General features: G+C 44.3%; 2 protein-coding genes across 3 annotated transcripts in view; one reads left to right on the plus strand and one right to left on the minus strand.

Annotated features, from left to right (window-relative positions):
• LOC136332046 (ubiquitin-conjugating enzyme E2 C-like) overlaps positions 1 to 3211 on the plus strand; it is a 100493-nt gene extending 97282 nt beyond the window's left edge. The window contains exon 7 of one of the 2 annotated variants that reach the window (XM_066271299.1): positions 3093 to 3211. In XM_066271299.1, coding sequence (XP_066127396.1) covers positions 3093 to 3211 — 119 coding nt within the window. Of the gene's footprint in view, positions 1 to 2946 lie in introns of both variants that reach the window. The other variant, XM_066271298.1, reaches the window with a different exon arrangement.
• LOC136332042 (zinc finger protein 675-like) overlaps positions 1 to 16615 on the minus strand; it is a 323089-nt gene that overhangs the window by 121111 nt on the left and 185363 nt on the right. The gene's annotated exons all lie outside the window — the stretch shown is intronic.

Raw genomic sequence — 16615 nt, forward strand, 5'->3', positions numbered from 1 at the left:
GAGCAAAGCCAGTAAAGTGGGGCTCCATTTTTCTGCAGCAATGAGAAAGGCACCACCAGAATTGAGAATCCAAATATATTACCATCAATTACTTTTTCACCAAAGTCCCAGGATAAACCAATGGGATAAGTCTTTCATCAGAAGATGCTGTGATCATTATATACCTAGTGGCAGGGTAATAAATTAAGACCCTTAACTCTAGTCATAAAAGAAAATTTGTCAGAACAGATCACAGTTTTAAGTATAGTATGAGAAAGTATAAAACTTATAAAAGCATATGAGAAACAATCTTCCTGAACCCAAATTAGCCAGAGTTCTCAGAGAAGACAATAAAGGATGAAAACTAACAGTTGTGTCAAAGTACACAATTGCCATGATTACAGAAGGGAAAATATAATTTAAAATTACGTTAAGCCCTGGCTGGGTGGCTATATGGATAGAGCATTATTCCATCACTGAGGCCATATATGAGAAGCTAGCAATGAGCGCACAACTGAAATGGAACACCTAAGTGGAACAATGACAAAATGCTTCTCTCTCTTCTGCTCTATCTTTCCCTTCCTCTCTCTCTCTCTCTCTCTCTCTCTCTCTCTCAAATCAATGGAAATTTCTTTTGTCACAGAGACAGAGAGAGTCAGAGAGAGGGACAGACAGGAAGGGAGAGAGATGAGAAGCATCAATTCTTTGTTGCGGCACCTTAGTTGGTCGTTGATTGCTTTCTCATATGTGCCTTGACGGGGGGCTACAGCAGACCAAGTAACCCCTTGCTCAAGCCAGCGACCTTGGGCTCAAGCTTGAGAGCCTTGCTCAAACCAGATAAGCCCGAGGTCAAGCTGGCACCCTCGGGGTCTCAAACCTGGATCCTTAGTGTCCCAGATTGATGCTCTATGCACTGTGCTACAGTCAAGTTAGGCTGGAAAAAAATTTTAAATACTCATCCAAGCCCTGGCAAGTTAGCTAAGTTGGCTAGAGCATCATTCAGAGAAGACATGGTTGAGGGTTTCATTCCTGGTCAGAGCATGTATAAGCAACCAAAGAATGCAAAAATAAGTGGAACAACAAAATAATATATGTTTATTTTTTTTTATCTTTCCCTTCCTATCACTATTAATAAAAAAAAAAAAATTTTTTTTTTTTCTCTGAGAATTGGGGAGGCAGAGGGACAGACTCCTACATGTGCCCAACCAGGATTCACCCAGCATTCCCACTAGGGGGTGATGCTCTGCCCATCTGGAACATTGGTTTATTGCAACTGGAACCATTCTAGCATCTGAGATGGAGGCCATGGAGCCGTCCTCAGCAACTGGGCCCACTTTTTTCCAATGGAGCCTTGGCTGTGGGAGAAGAAGAGAGAGATAGAGAGGGAGGAGAGGGGAGAGGGTGCAGAAGCAGATGCATGCTTCTCTTGTGTGCCTGGCCTGGAATCAAACCTGGGACTTCCACATTCTTGGCCAACACTCTCAATAAATAAAATTAAAATTTTTTATTTATTTATTTTTACAGAGACAGTGAGTCAGAGAGAAGGATAGACAAGGACAGACAGACAGAAACAGAAAGAGAGATGAGAAGCATCAATCATTAGTTTTTTGTTGTGACACCTTAGTTGTTCATTGATTGCTTTCTCATATGTGCCTTGACTGTGGGCCATCAGCAGACCGAGTAACCCTTTGCTGGAGCCAGTGACCTTGGGTTCAAGCTGGTGGGCTTTTGCTCAAACCAGATGAGCCCACACTCAAGCTGGCAACCTCAGGGTCTCGAACCTGGGTCCTCTGCATCCCAGTCCAACGCTCTATCCACTGCGCCACCGCCTGGTCAGGCAAATAAAAAAAATTTTTAAATCAGCCCTGGCCGGTTGGCTCAGTGGTAGTGCGTCAGCCTGGCGTGTGGGGGACCCAGGTTCGATTCCCGGCCAGGGCACATAGGAGAAGCGCCCATTTGCTTCTCCACCCCCCACCCCCTCCTTCCTCTCTGTCTCTCTCTTCCCCTCCCGCAGCCAAGGCTCCATTGGAGCAAGGATGGCCCTGGCGCTGGGGGTGGCTCCTTGGCCTCTGCCCCAGGCGCTAGAATGGCTCTGGTCGCGGCAGAGCGACGCCCCGGAGGGGCAGAGCATCGCCCCCTGGTGGGCAGAGCATCGCCCCTGGTGGGCGTGCCGGGTGGATCCGGGCGCATGCGGGAGTCTGTCTGACTGTCTTTCCCTGTTTCCAGCTTCAGAAAAATACAAAAAAAAAAAAAAAAAAAAAGAAAAAGAAAAAAAAAAATTTTAAATCAGCCTGACCAGGCGGTGGCGCAGTGCATAGAGCGTCGGACTGGGACGCAGAGGACCCAGGTTCAAAATCCCAAGGTTGCCAGTTTGAGCACAAGTTCATCTGGTTTAAGCAAGGCTCACCAGCTTGAGACCAAGGTCCTTGGATTGAGCAAGGGGTCACTCACTCTGCTGTAGCCCCCTGGTCAAGACACATATGAGAAAGCAATCATTGAGAAACTAAGGTGCCACAACAAAGAACTGATGTTTCTCATCTCTCTCGCGTCCAGTCTGTCTGTCCCTATATTGCCCTCTTTCTGTCTCTGTCTCTAACACAAAAAGTAATTTTTAAAATCATTTTTTACTAAAAAAAAAAATATGCGCAACTAGAATCGTGCTCTCAGAGTCTGTGTTCCTGTCAGCGCTGCCCGAGTGGCCCCACAGAACCGCAACCCAGCCACTGTCAGTGTTTCTGCAGCTCATAAAGGAGCCCAGCCCAGCAGGGGAGCTGCCCAGGGCCAGGTGGGCAAGAGGTCACAGCTGGAGGTGATGACCCTCATGATATCTGAGACAAAAGAATTTCTGCCTTCCCAGAATCAGACAACCTTCTCAAATGGGTTGGCACCATCCATGGAGCAGCTGGCACAGTATGAAGACTTGAGGTATAAGCTCTTTCTAGCGTTCCCCAGGGACTACCCATACAGCGCGCCCACAGTGAAGTTTCACACGCCCTGCTTCCACCCCAGTGTGGACACCCAGGGTAACTTCTGCCTGGATGTCCTAAAGGACAAGTGGTCTGCCCTGTATGACGTCAGGACCAACCCATTCTCCATCCAGAGCCTGCTAGGAGAACCCAACACTGACAGTCCACCCAACACACAAGCTGCCGAGCTCTGGAAAAGCCCCGCAGCCTTTAAGAAGTACCTGCAAGAGACCTACGCAAAACAGGTCTCCAGCCAAGATCCTTGACCCGGGCTGTCCTGTCTCTGTCCTTGAGGTTTTTATTTTTTCCTTAGATGGTCTGACCTTGCCTTGATTTCTGTATAGGACTCTGTATCTTCAGCTCTGGTATATATTTGTTTTGTTTTTTAATTAAGTCTCTGGTTGAGATTCTGTGGTGACTATATTAAATGAATATATTTTGGGTTTTAAAAACAAAGAAATAAGGAGAGAATATATTTTAAATTGTTATTTATGGATTTTTAGCAAAGAGAGAGAAACAGAAAGAGAAAGACAGGAACGTCAATTTATTCTTGTATGTGCCCCAACCGGAGATTGATCCAGCAACCTCCGTGCTTCTGGTTGATCTCTAACTCACCGAGCTAGCCAGGAAGGGCTGGAGGGAAATGTTAACAGACTGACATAAATGGAAAGCTTGACTGTGAACATTATTCATAAATGAAAGCATTGTAAAGATGTCATGTCTACACCCTGGCTGGTGTACCGTGTATCGAGTGACTCCCTGGAGCAGTCCTGTCGCCAGTTCAGTCCTGAAGGTACTAGCTTCATCATTAGGTCACCAGATAAGCCCCAGGAGAAACAGGTAACATATGAGAAGCAATCACTGGGTGCACAACTAAGTGAAACAACAAGTTGATGCTTCTCTCTCTTCTGCACTGTCTAAATAAATAAATAAGTAAATATGTCATGTCTTCCAAATGTAAATATAGACCCAGTGAAATACCAACGAAAGTCCTAAACTGGTATCTATTTTCATTCTTAAAATTTGAAAGAAATTCTCTGTCGGTTAATGAGAGCTTCAAGCCACTATAATTCAGACAGTACAATAGGAAGACCAGCTAAAGGACCGTAAAACATGCCTGTGCACAGACTCACGCATAGACAGCATGTGATGGCACAGGAAGTTCTGCAGAGAAGGAGATTAAAATGGTTCTGGGACAATAAGACATCCACGCTAGAGGTGTAGACAAGGAGAAGAAGGAACCCTGTCTCAGACACACACAAACATTTTGGCAGACTGCTCTAATGGAGCAGTACATAAAACTTTCAGGTACCTGAAACACAGGGCCAAGTACCTCAATAGGTTGTAGCACTGTCCTGGTATGCCAAGGTTGCAGGCTAGTTTGTTTGTTTTTCATTCAGTGAAAGGAGGGGAGGCAGGAACAGACTTCTGAATGCGCCGTAACAGGGATCCACCTGGCAACCCCATTAGGGGGCCTTGCTCTGTTCATCTGGGTCATTGCTCCATCACTCAGCAATTTTTACAGCGTGAGGCAGAGGACACAGAGCCATTGCAAGCATCTGGAACCAACTCGCTTCAATGGAGTCATGGCTACAGAAGGGGAAGTGAGAGAGAAAGAGCAAAGCGATAAGGGGAATGATGGAGTACCAGATGGGCATTGCTCCTCTGTGCCCTGTTGGGTAATCAATCCCGGGTCGTAGGGCCAACATTTCACAGCTGAGTAAACAGGCCAGGGAAAAATTTCAGGTTTGATTTCCAGTCACGGCACATAAAGGAATCAACCAGTGTGCAAGCAGGGATGGGAGAAACAACAAATGGATGTTTCTCAATCTCTCTCTCTACTTTCTCACTTCTTCTCTCTTGCGGATCAATGAATAAAAGTTTAAAAATAAAAATAAGAAAGAATTGGGCCCTGGACCGATAGCCAGGTTGGTCAGGGTCACCTCGATGCTCAGGGTTGGCAGTTCGATCCCTCATCAGGGCTCACACAGGAACAGAATAATGTTTCTATCTCTCGCTCTCTCCTGTTCTCTCACTCCGAAATCAGAAAATAAAATAATAAATACAAATAAATAAAAAAGACATGAGAAAATTCCTCCAAGTGATAAGAAATGAAGAGATTTTAACAGGCACATAAACCACACTGTACACTAATGGTCTGTAGCTGGAGGAAATGTAAAGGGTTTATTTACTGTAGAAAACATTTCCGTATCATCTGTTCAGACTGAAGTTATAAACACACTAACATACAGCACTTTCACCCTGAAGAAAATGTCTAAACTATGTATTTTTCCCCATGCAACTCCCTGAAACACACACAAAAGAGTGCACTGCTGAAACAGAAGTACAAGGTTTTCATGGCAGCTGGATCCTAACCATCTGGACTGCAAACAACACAAGTTCAGTTATGGGCAGGAACAACTGCCATGCACTCAGACTACGGCATGCTATGGAAAAATACCACCTTAGCTCTTTTAACATTTCTAAAGAATGGTAAAACAAACAACACTTTTTTAAAAGTGAAATGATAGAGAGACAAATAGACGAAAAGACAGGAAGAACCTGACCAGGCAGTAGCGCAATGGATGGAGCATCGGACTGGAATGTAGAAGATCCAGATTTGAGACCCCAGGGCACCGGCTTGAGCACGGGTTCATCTGGCTTGAGCAAACAAGCTCACCAGCTTGGACCCAGGGTCGCTGGCTTGAGCAAGAAGTTACTTCGTCTGCTGAAGGCCTGCAGTCAAGGCACATATGAGAAAGCAATCAATGAACAACTAAGGTGTCGTAATGAAAAACTGATAATTGATGCTTCTCATCTCTCCGTTCCTGTCTGTCCCTATATGTCCCTCTCTCTGACTCTCTCTTTATCCCTGTAAAAAGAAAAGAAAAAAAGACAGGAAGGAAGAGAGATGAGAAGCATGAACTCTTAGCTGCAGCATTTTAATTGTTCATTGATATCATTCTCGTATGTGTCTCGACTAGGGAGATTCCACTGAGCCAGTGACGCTTTCATGAAGCCAGTAACTGTGGGCTTCAATCCAGTGACCACTGGGTTGAAGTCAGGAACATTGGGCTCATGTCTATGATCCCACCCTCAAGCCGATGACCCTGTGCTAAGCCAGTAATCAGGGTTTCAAACCTGAGTCCTCAGGCTCAGGTAGATGATCCAGCCACTGCACCACTGCCTGGTCAGGCCAAAAAACACCTTCCTTTGTGAAGCATATGGAATAAATCTTCCATGGCTTGGAACTCCAAAAATATTTACTGTCTAAGCATCATAGAATAAGTTTACCTGACATTTATTACACACACATAAATAAAAATTACCTACCAGCCCTGGCCGGTTGGCTCAGCGGTAGAGCGTCGGCCTAGCGTGCGGAGGACCCGGGTTCGATTCCCGGCCAGGGCACACAGGAGAAGCGCCCATTTGCTTCTCCACCCCTCCGCCGCGCTTTCCTCTCTGTCTCTCTCTTCCCCTCCCGCAGCTAAGGCTCCATTGGAGCAAACATGGCCCGGGCGCTGGGGATGGCTCTGTGGCCTCTGCCCCAGGTGCTAGAGTGGCTCTGGCCACAACATGGCAATGCCCCGGAGGGGCAGAGCATCGCCCCCTGGTGGGCAGAGCATCGCCCCATGGTAGGCGTGCCGGGTGGATCCCGGTTGGGCGCATGCGGGAGTCTGTCTGACTGTCTCTCCCCGTTTCCAGCTTCAGAAAAATGAAAAAAAAAAAAAATTACCTACCACATTCAAATTAAGCAAAAGAAGCCTGACATAAAAAAATGTATGATGTGTGATTAGTTGATACAGAAAAAATTAGACACAATTAAATAAAGTATAAAAATTGAAAATGATGACTCATTTGTGGCAGCGCAGTGGACAAAGCATCGGCCTAGAACGCTGAGGTCTCTGGTTTGAAACCCTGGGCTTGCCTGGTCAAAACACATATGGGAGTTGATGCTGCCTGCTCTTCCCTGCCTTCTCTCTCTTTCTGTCTCTAAAAATAAATAAACAAATCTTTAAAACTAGATTAAGACCAATTAAATGTATGATAAATCTATATAGAAAATCCTGAAAGTGCTCGGTATGGAGAGCACAGGGTAAGTCAAGGCCCCTGACGCTTCACCAAAACATCAGGAACACTCCAGGTGGCCTCTGCCAACACAACATGCCTGTCACTCTACAGTTAACATCCACACTTTAGTTTCAAGAAATAGACACCAGGTCCCTCCTAAAACAAACAGCTGCTTCCTCCATCCAGTGCGGTTTCCCTCCTTTCCTACACTACAAGCCCCTTCTTTTAATTCCTCTTATCCCTCCCTCTCCCTTTTCCCCTGGATCACCTCCCACCCTGGTGCCCCCCTCACTTTCACTGCACCCAACAAGCAACTACCCATCTCTCTCCCCTTATTGGAGCAGGAATAGCGTCTACATTATCAGTCTGCACAGCAGAACCCCAAGAAAGGAGCACACCTCCCTACCCTCTTTCTCACCTCTTCTCAATTCATCTCCCTCTCTGCCTGACACAACAGGGAATGTTGTTCCTCTGCGGGGAGGACGTTACCTTGGCCTTCCTACTACCTGAGCAGGAGTCTGTGCTTTAACATACCTCTATCCCAATGGTGATGTAGCCCTCAACAACCAGTCTCTCCCCATTCCAGTGACTCAGCAACTCTGGCACAGAAAGGCAGTGCAGCTCACCCCTCTCTTGGTAACCCTCAAAATAACTTCGGGAGTTGGGTCAGGTTCAGGAAGACCAGTCACCTCTGTCCTAACCTCAGAGAAAGGGATAGATAGGAACAGACAGAAATGGAGAGAGATCAGAAGCATCAATCATCAGTTTTTCCTTGCAGCTCCTTAGTTGTTCATTGATTGCTTTTGCGTATGTGCCTTGAACACAGGCCTTCAGCAGACCGAGTAACCCCTTGCTTGAACCAGTGACCTTGGGTCCAAGCTGGTGAGTTTGCTCAAACCAGATGAGTCCGTGCTCAAGCTGGCGACCTCGAGGTCTCGAACCTGTGTCCTCTGCATCCCAATCCAACGCTCTATCCACTGCGCCACCGCCTGGTCAGGCTGAAGTGTTCATTCTTGCAGGCTGCTGCTTCACCCTGTGCACCAGAGGTCGTATAAAAGAGGCTGACTGAGACAGCAGCATTCAGAAACCACCAGTTACATTTTCCTCCTCCAGCTGTGGAACAACTCCAATACCAACCAGTTCCCTAGCAACTGATGGCCTAAGGACATTGTCATATCAGTCAGGGCCTGCTGACTCTCCTCTATCCACCTTTCCATAAATACTTCACAGACCCTAACTAGCAGGAAGGAGTTACAGAAAATGAGACCTTCATCCCTTTTCCATAAACAACAAAAGGCTGAAATGTAAGGTTTGATTTCAGGGCGCTTTTAAAACCAGAGTCCCCTTTAAAATTCATATTCCCCTCTTGGGTAAACAGGTGCTTTTTAGTTTTGCTTGCTTGTACTGGGGCAGCACCCTGTGAGTATAGTCTATGGAAGGCTGCTGCTTGCCCTCAGGGCAGCAGATTGCAAACTGCAGATTGCCTGTCTCTAGGGGGAGGAAGTGATTTTTTGCTATTGTTTGCAGGAGAAGGGGTATTTCTACTTAGTCTGTTTTGCTGGACAGTCCAGAGCGAGGGAGAGGAAGATAGAGAGGGAAAGGGAGAAGGAGGAAGAGACAGAGAGAGACAGAGAGAGCACGCTGACGGCTTGGCAGCCCTATTGACATTGGTGGAGAGCTGTGAGTCCAGAGGGTGAGTCCGGAGAATGAGCCTGGGTTGTGGAACTGCAGACTGAGTCGGGGATAGGGAGCCCTGCCTGTTTGCTTGTTCACAATTATGAGACTTTAATAAACGGAATGGCCCACCTTCTTCTGACCCCACAGTTCCTTTACCATCTGCTCAAATACATTGGGAACCTGCATCTGCACAACCAGGGCTGCAACCCCTGGCCTTACACCCCTCACCTAATTTCTTACTTGGGTTCAAAACAGAACATTTTCCTCCCCCTCTGTGAGGTTGTAGTTAATTGCCTTGTGCTATTCTCTCTTATTGGCTCCCTGGCCATGTCTTGAAAATGTAGCAATAAGTTTATCTCTGCAGAAATGTCAGGAAAAGCTTATATTGGGAAGAGACCTGACAATTAGGGGAATTTAAAGTACAATAATAGTTTGTAAAAGCCTAGCTACTGGCCCAGAGATGCTGCAAACCGTGGCAGGATGCGGGACTCGCTTGCTTGAAGCCTGGGTGGGGGGTGAGGCACCCGGGACCTTTGGAACTAGCACAGGCCTCCTGTAGACAGTTGAGCTGGGAGATAAACAATTTGGAGAAACCGAGGCATCACTCTAATCCACACGGAAATAATATTACTTTGTACATATACTGGCAGTAAGTAATATCAGCTGCTTTTACCAAGACCCCTGACTATGGTCGACACAGCTTGGTCTCGGCCGCCAGCACACAGGCTTTTCAAATAAATTTGTTTTTGGAGCACACAAGCCTCGTGTTTTTGGTTTGTCCTGCGGTAACAACCTTTCATATGTATGATATCTGATCAGGACATATATACATATACAGCATACGTAAATATTGCTTCAATACAAACTAATTTATACATTAAATTAACAAGTTAATGAAAGAGCTCAACTATACCAAAAGCTTTCCCTTAAAAAGACCAATAAAATGTGTACTTGTAGTGAGATGAAGTGACAGAAATCTTGAGCAAACAAAGTATGAAAAGAATTAATGGCAAACATAAACAACATTAAATAGTCTTTTCTTGTCTTTAAGAATCCTACCGCCCTAGCGGGGATAGCTCAGTTGGTGAGAGCGTCGTTCTGATACACAAACTTGGAAGTTTGATCCTGGGCAGGGAACATACAGAAATGAATCCAGGGTTCTGTCTCTCTCTCTTCCTTCTCTCTCAAAAATTTAAAAATATAAAATAAAAAAGAATACTATAAATATTTCTATGTCATTAAATTTCAATACTGGATGAATCATATTTTATCAAAATATCCTCATAAAAACTGTTAACTGCAGACACTGTAGCAGGTGAAATTTCTGAGAAGGCAACAGGACGCAGATGTCCACTACAATCCCACTTTCCTATTTCACACTGGCGAGTGGAGCCAATGCTTGAGATAAGAAAAATCAGTAAACTAAAAAGTAAGAAAAATAACTAACACGATATTCAGGAATTACTTATTTAAAAAAGACAATGCATCCACTAAACACATTTTCATTTATATAGCCTGAAAGAAGTGCATGCACCATGTAACTTTATTTATTTATTTATTTAATGAGAAATAGAAACAGACCGACAGTACAGAAGAAAAGGAGGGGAGATCTAAATGGGAAGCACCAACTTCTACTTGCACCTTGGTTGTTCACTAACTCCTTTCTCCTATGTGCCTTAAATGGGAAAGGCAAGTCTAGCTGAGGTAGTGGCCCCTTGCTCAAGCCAGTGACCTTTGTACTAAAAACCCCATATTTTGGGTTTTGAGCCTGCCTCCTCGGCCTCTCAAGTAGGAACTCGATCCAGGGTGCACTACCTCGCGGTAAGGCTAAACTCATTTAATACACAATCAGTCACTAGGTGTGGGGTCTGTAAGGTTGGTGGATAATGGGGGATGGTCATGTGGGGAACCAAAACCCGTGAACTTTGGCTAGGACCACCCACAACCAAGCATGCCAAAAGAAATTCCCAGGAGCCCTTTGGTAAAAAGCGACAGTCTGTCAGCCAGTGAGATTTCAACACCTCATATTAGCTCGACCACCCTAGGGACCCTTTAAATATCTCCCAAACGGGTCACCCCTTGAGATTTCCCTGGCCTCCATTTTTCCTCGGGGCCAAGGAAGCTAGTCCAGAGTGCTCTGTACTCAATAAAGCCTTTTGTTATTCCACACTTTGTGGCTCCGGCCCCTTCCTTCCTTCTCTTTCCTTATCGGCAGGGAAAAATACCTTACAGGGTCCATGTTGGACATGGCCCTTCCCCCTCACAAACACTACATGGCAGGCAGGCCAGCAACCATAAGGAGGAAAAAACATACCCTGGTCCCCAGAAGTTCTGAGAAAGTGTACCGAAGGGAAGTAAGACTTTCCCATATACAAACCAGTGTTTTCTGCTGTTATTAGTATGGCTTTCTCCTCCCTCAGGAGGTACAGAAAGAGGAGTGAGGGAGCTGCTCAGGGGTGGTTCTTGTTGGCCCTCGGGGCACTAGCAGGCTTTACTACTAAGTAATAAACAGATCTTCTCCCTTTGCTGCCTGGTGGTGTTTCCAGATTATACAATAACCAGGTTGACATCCCCGGCCTGGAAGCCCTACATTGCAATATCAATGGAAACTGAGACCATCACGTTTGACTAAGACAGCAGGACTTAATTTATGCAGGGCATATGGGTCACCTGCCAGAGGGAATGATATTAAATAAAATGAACATTATGTCAGCAAGTAAGAAAGTGTGGGGTTCAGGAAATTTAAAAAAGTGTCCATTGCTACATATTTAAAAAGAGCAGCTGATTGTAAATATTGTCTGAAAAGGAACAGATATATGATTTTGGCATTGAGGACCATAGATCTCGGTTCGAAGGAATCAGTTCTGCCTTTTCAGCATGAAAGTGTCAACCAAAAATGACCGATGGGTGTGACTCTCCACTGCAGTTAGGACACCCCTGTATGAAAAGCTAAAACACAGAGGGCATCTAACTGCTTACCCTGGGCTTGACCAACTTTTCTGAGGTTTTATCTAAGCCAGGGGTCCCCAAACTTTTTACACAGGGGGGCAATTCACTGTCCCTCAGACCATTGGAGGGCCAGACTATAAAAAAAAACTATGAACAAATCCCTATGTACACTGTATATATCTTATTTTAAAGTAAAAAAACAAAACAGGAACAAATACAATACTTAAAATAAAAAACAAATGTATATCAACAAACTGACCAGTATTTCAATGGGAACTATGGGCCTGCTTTTGGCTAATGAGATGGTCAATGTGCTCCTCTCACTGACCACCAATGAAAGAGGTGCCCCTTCCGGAAGTGCAGCGGGGCCGGATAAATGGCCTCAGGGGGCTGCATGCGGCCCCCTGATCTAAGCTATATGTATTCCCTAGCCAATAAAGCAGGGGTCTCAAACTCAACTCAGCATGTGGGCCGCAGAGCAAGATCACAGCCTTTGGGCGGGCCGCACTAGGTATACAAAAGGCAACTGTTATGCAACACTTTTCTCACTGCAGTTGAAAACAAAAAAAAATCAGTACAACAAGCACAATCGTACATGCAGTTTACTCAGTGTCACAAAACGACCAGAAACTGTAGTTTGCATCACAACTGCTGTTAACTAAGCTAATATCTAGCTAGGATGCTAGAGAAATGAAAAATACAAGTAGGCCCTTAGGCTTACTTAATTTTATCCAAAATATTTTGAACTTCGTGGATTAGTCTGCAGGCCGCACAAAATTGTTCAGCGGGCCGCGAGTTTGAGACCCCTGCAATAAAGGCTTATCTGAACCAGGCTTGTGTATAAAAATTTTCACAGCAGCAATATTCATAACAAGCCAAAGTGCAAACAACACAAGTTTAATTAACAGTTGGTTAAACTGCCATATACTCAAGCGGTGGAAGGCTATGGATTCCGTCCTGTCCCAACAGCAGAGGTTGGAACCTCATCCCAATCACCACCCTGGGGGCCTGGGCCTCCAAAGCTACAGCCTCACGACACCGTCTGCACCTCAGACACTGACCACACACCCTTACTATTCCCACAGCGGAACCAGCCACCCTCACGTGAGGACCATCCCGAGTCCTTTATATCCTGAACCTGATCCTGACACCACGATCATACTAAATGCCTCCAGCCGTTACATACAGTGTGATCCCCAGAGACTAGGACAGTCGGGACACGGTAGTTGCTGTCTACAGTCCTTTAGTCGCTAAATGACCTGAAAGCTACTCAAACTAAAGACAGGCAGTCACCTGCTTCCTCAGAAATACCAGGGAGCTCCTTCCACACGACTCCTCCCACCGCCATCCTTCCAGGGTCCACACTGCACCTCTTCCACCCTCTGATGTCAGGCACTCTGTGATGTGAGACAAACCTGCCACCGACAAAATGTTTCTGAAAATTTAAAAGGACAAGAGCGCACAGACCTGGTTTTCCGCAGTCCACGAGGAAACTAAAAATTTACACTTCCGCAACCTGACTGGGGTTCTGATAACGTCACTGAGATTTTTTGTCAGCCTACGGCGGCCGACGAGGATCTGAAGGGTTCGAGGAAAGGCCAGTGATTCTCTCACTGCGCTCGGAGCCCGTGTGTTCCCGCCCACTCGCTCCGCAGAGCCGCATCGGGGGCCGCCAGATTGGGAGAGTTGACGCGGCACAGAAGGAAAGCAGCTACGTTGAAGCTTGGATGGCTGAAAGGTAGGGAGATTCTCAGATTATCTCGTTTCCTGGTATTTGACTCTTGCAGCAAGTCAGTGTATTTTCAGAGACTAGAGTTTCCAGAGGTTAAATAGCTCCGAAGCTAAAAGCACTCAGTGGGCTCGGAAAAAATGCCATATGGCCATAGAAGGCTTTTAAGTTGGTATTAAAAGATTTTTTCTTAAATAATTGAAATGGTCAGGAGCTCAGGTGTTCATATAAACAGTGCACAATAAACTATTGTAGAGAAAGTTATACATTTTGTAAAGGCAGAACAACGGGAAATTACCAGCAGAGATATTAATGCAGTAAGTGGGCTTTTTGTTGTTTTTTTCCTTGAAGTGAGAGAATCGTGGAGGCAGAGAGACAGACTTACTCGTGCGACCGACCTGGATCCACCCGGCAAGTCCACCAGGGGCGATGCTCTGCCCATCTGGGGTATTGCCCCATTGCAACTCGAGCCATTCTAGCGCCCACATGATTCAGTGGAACCTTGACTATGGGAGGGGAAGAGAGAGACAGAGAAAGGAGGGGCGAATGGTGGAGAAGCAGATGGATATTTCTGCTCTGTGCCCTAGCCAACAATCTTACCTGGGATTTCCATATGCCGGCCTATGCTCTACCTCAGAGCCAACTGTCCAGGGCCAGTAAGTGGTTTAAGAACATAAAAAGATTTGGAGAAATGAGTACAGTGTGAGCCTGGCCATCACCAACTGGGGAGAAAGAGTAGACATAGGACTGGAAGTTGTCGCTGGATCTGGTTCTTTGAGAAAGGCTACTAAAAGTGAGGCCATTAATGGTCAAAGATCAATAAGAATGACAAAACCAAAATTGAGAATCCAAAAATATTACGTCTATTTCTTTTTGAATAAGGTCCCATGATAAGACAGAGTGGTACTTTTTTTCAACCAAAGATGGTGGTATATTTGTATCTCTACTGGCACAAATATAAACTAAGACCCTTAACTCCAGCCCTAAACAAAAACTAAGTCAAAATGGATCACAGATCTAAGAATAAGAGGTGAAAATATAAAACTTATCAAAGTAAATGGAAAAATTTTTTGAACCCAACTTACCCAGAGTTCTGAGGGAAGACCTTAAAGGATGAATTATAAAAAAATATAATAAATTTTACTCAATTAAAATTTAATACATTTGTACTTTTTTTTTAGTGAGCAATAAAAAGGGACAGAGACAAACAGACGGAAAGGGAGAGAGATGAGAAACAACTCATAGTTGCAGCACCTTAGTTGTTCCTTGATTGCTACCTTTTTTATCTTTTTATTATTATTTTTTTTTACAGAGACACAGTCAGAGAGAGGGATAGACAGACGAGAACGGATAGAGATGAGAAACATCAATCATCAGTTTTTCGTTGCGACACCTTCGTTGTTCATTGATTGCTTTCTCATATGTGCCTTGACCGTGGGCCTTCAGCAGACTGAGAAACCCCTTGCTCAAGCTGGCGACCTTGGAGTCTCGAACCTGGGTCTTCCACATCCCAGTACGACGCTCTATCCACTGCACCGCTGCCTGGTCAGGCCCTTGATTGTTTTCTAATATGTCCCTTGACCAGGGGACTCTAGCTGAGGCAGTGACCCCTTTTTTTTCCTGAGAGAGCTTGGGCTCACACAAGTGATCATGTGGTCATATCTGTGATCCCATGCTCAACCCAATGACGAGCCCTCAATCTGTTGAACCTGCACTCAAACCTGGGGCCTCAGCATCCCAGGCCCACATATGTGTATGGAGACACGACTTGGTCAGGCAAAACTGAACTTTCAAACACAACATTTACGAAATTGAAGACTAGTGCCAGAGTTTGGAGGAAAATATTTCCGCATGTATCTGGTAAATGATTTTATTTAAAATATAGAAAAGATTTATAAAATATAACAAAAATAATACAACCATCTAATTACTTTATGTATAAGGTCATGAAATTTTCTAGAAACTGGATTTTCATGATGTCACAACTGTAAACTTGTAGGATATGGTTGAATTTTTAAATGACTCAAAATACCATTGTAAAACTATAAACTTCCTAGGATTAAAAGTGAATCAGTATATCTGGGACACTAAAATTTTTTGTTTTTTTTTTTTAGAGAGAGAGAGAGCGATAGATAGGGACAGACAGACAGGACTGGTGAGAGAGGAGAAGCATCAACTCAGAGTTGAAGCACCTTTTGAACAAAAGGTGTCGGCAAAATTGTATTTCTGTTGTTGTAAGAATAAGTTAAGACCCTTACCTCCAAGAAGAAAGGTTCCAACAGACCATGGAATAAGAAAGTAAGAATTTGGATAATGAGCCTGGGCCGGGTAGCTCAGATGGTTCAAGTGTCATCCTGATACATCAAGGTTGTGAGTTTGATTTCTAGTGGAAAATCAACCAGCAAATGCATAAATAAGTCAGACAAGAATTAATATTTCTCCTCAACCCCACTTTCTGTTTGTAATCAGTGATCAAAATTTTTAAAGAAATAAAGAATTTGGATAATGAGGGGATTATAATAAAAACTGAACCATAAATAAATTTTGGGGGTTTAAAAAATTTTTTAATATTTGAAACATAGAAACATCGATATGCTCTTCAATTACACCCCACTTTTCTTTGTAAGACGTTTATTTAGGGAAAAATAGAGGTCAAAGAAGTGAGCTGTTGAATAAATTACCTTCAGTAACAAGTTACAGAGGCAAAACACAGGACCTTGGAGCTTAGGACAGAGACATAAACCTTGAGAGGTATAAGAAGAGGGTAGAGAAAGCCGGCATGCTACAGATAGAGCCATTATGTGTACCTCTAATACATGCGTACTTATTTTCTATACTGTTTATTTTATTACTGTATTTTAGAGAGACAAGAGAGGTAGGAGAGAGAGTGACAGGAACACTGATTTGTTCTTGTATATGCCCTGACCTGGGATCAAAATTGGCAACATTTGCAATTCAGAACGATGCTCTAACCACCTGACCATGGCCATACCATTTTTTAATGCATAACTTTTTGGTAACTTGAGTTATCATCCTACTAGTTCACCCATAATTTTTCTATACCCACTTACTATTAATTACATATAGATATACATAAATGTTATAATATGGAAATTTGTTTATGAGAAGGTAAAATAAAATTAGATTACAATTGTTTCTTTCCAGTTTTTTTTTTTTTAATTGACAAAAGAGACAGGACAGAGGAAGGGAGAAATTTGGGTGGTTTAGGTTGTTCATTGATTGC

Source organism: Saccopteryx bilineata, chromosome 3, assembly GCF_036850765.1.
Source record: "Saccopteryx bilineata isolate mSacBil1 chromosome 3, mSacBil1_pri_phased_curated, whole genome shotgun sequence".
NCBI classification, from domain to species: domain Eukaryota; kingdom Metazoa; phylum Chordata; class Mammalia; order Chiroptera; family Emballonuridae; genus Saccopteryx; species Saccopteryx bilineata.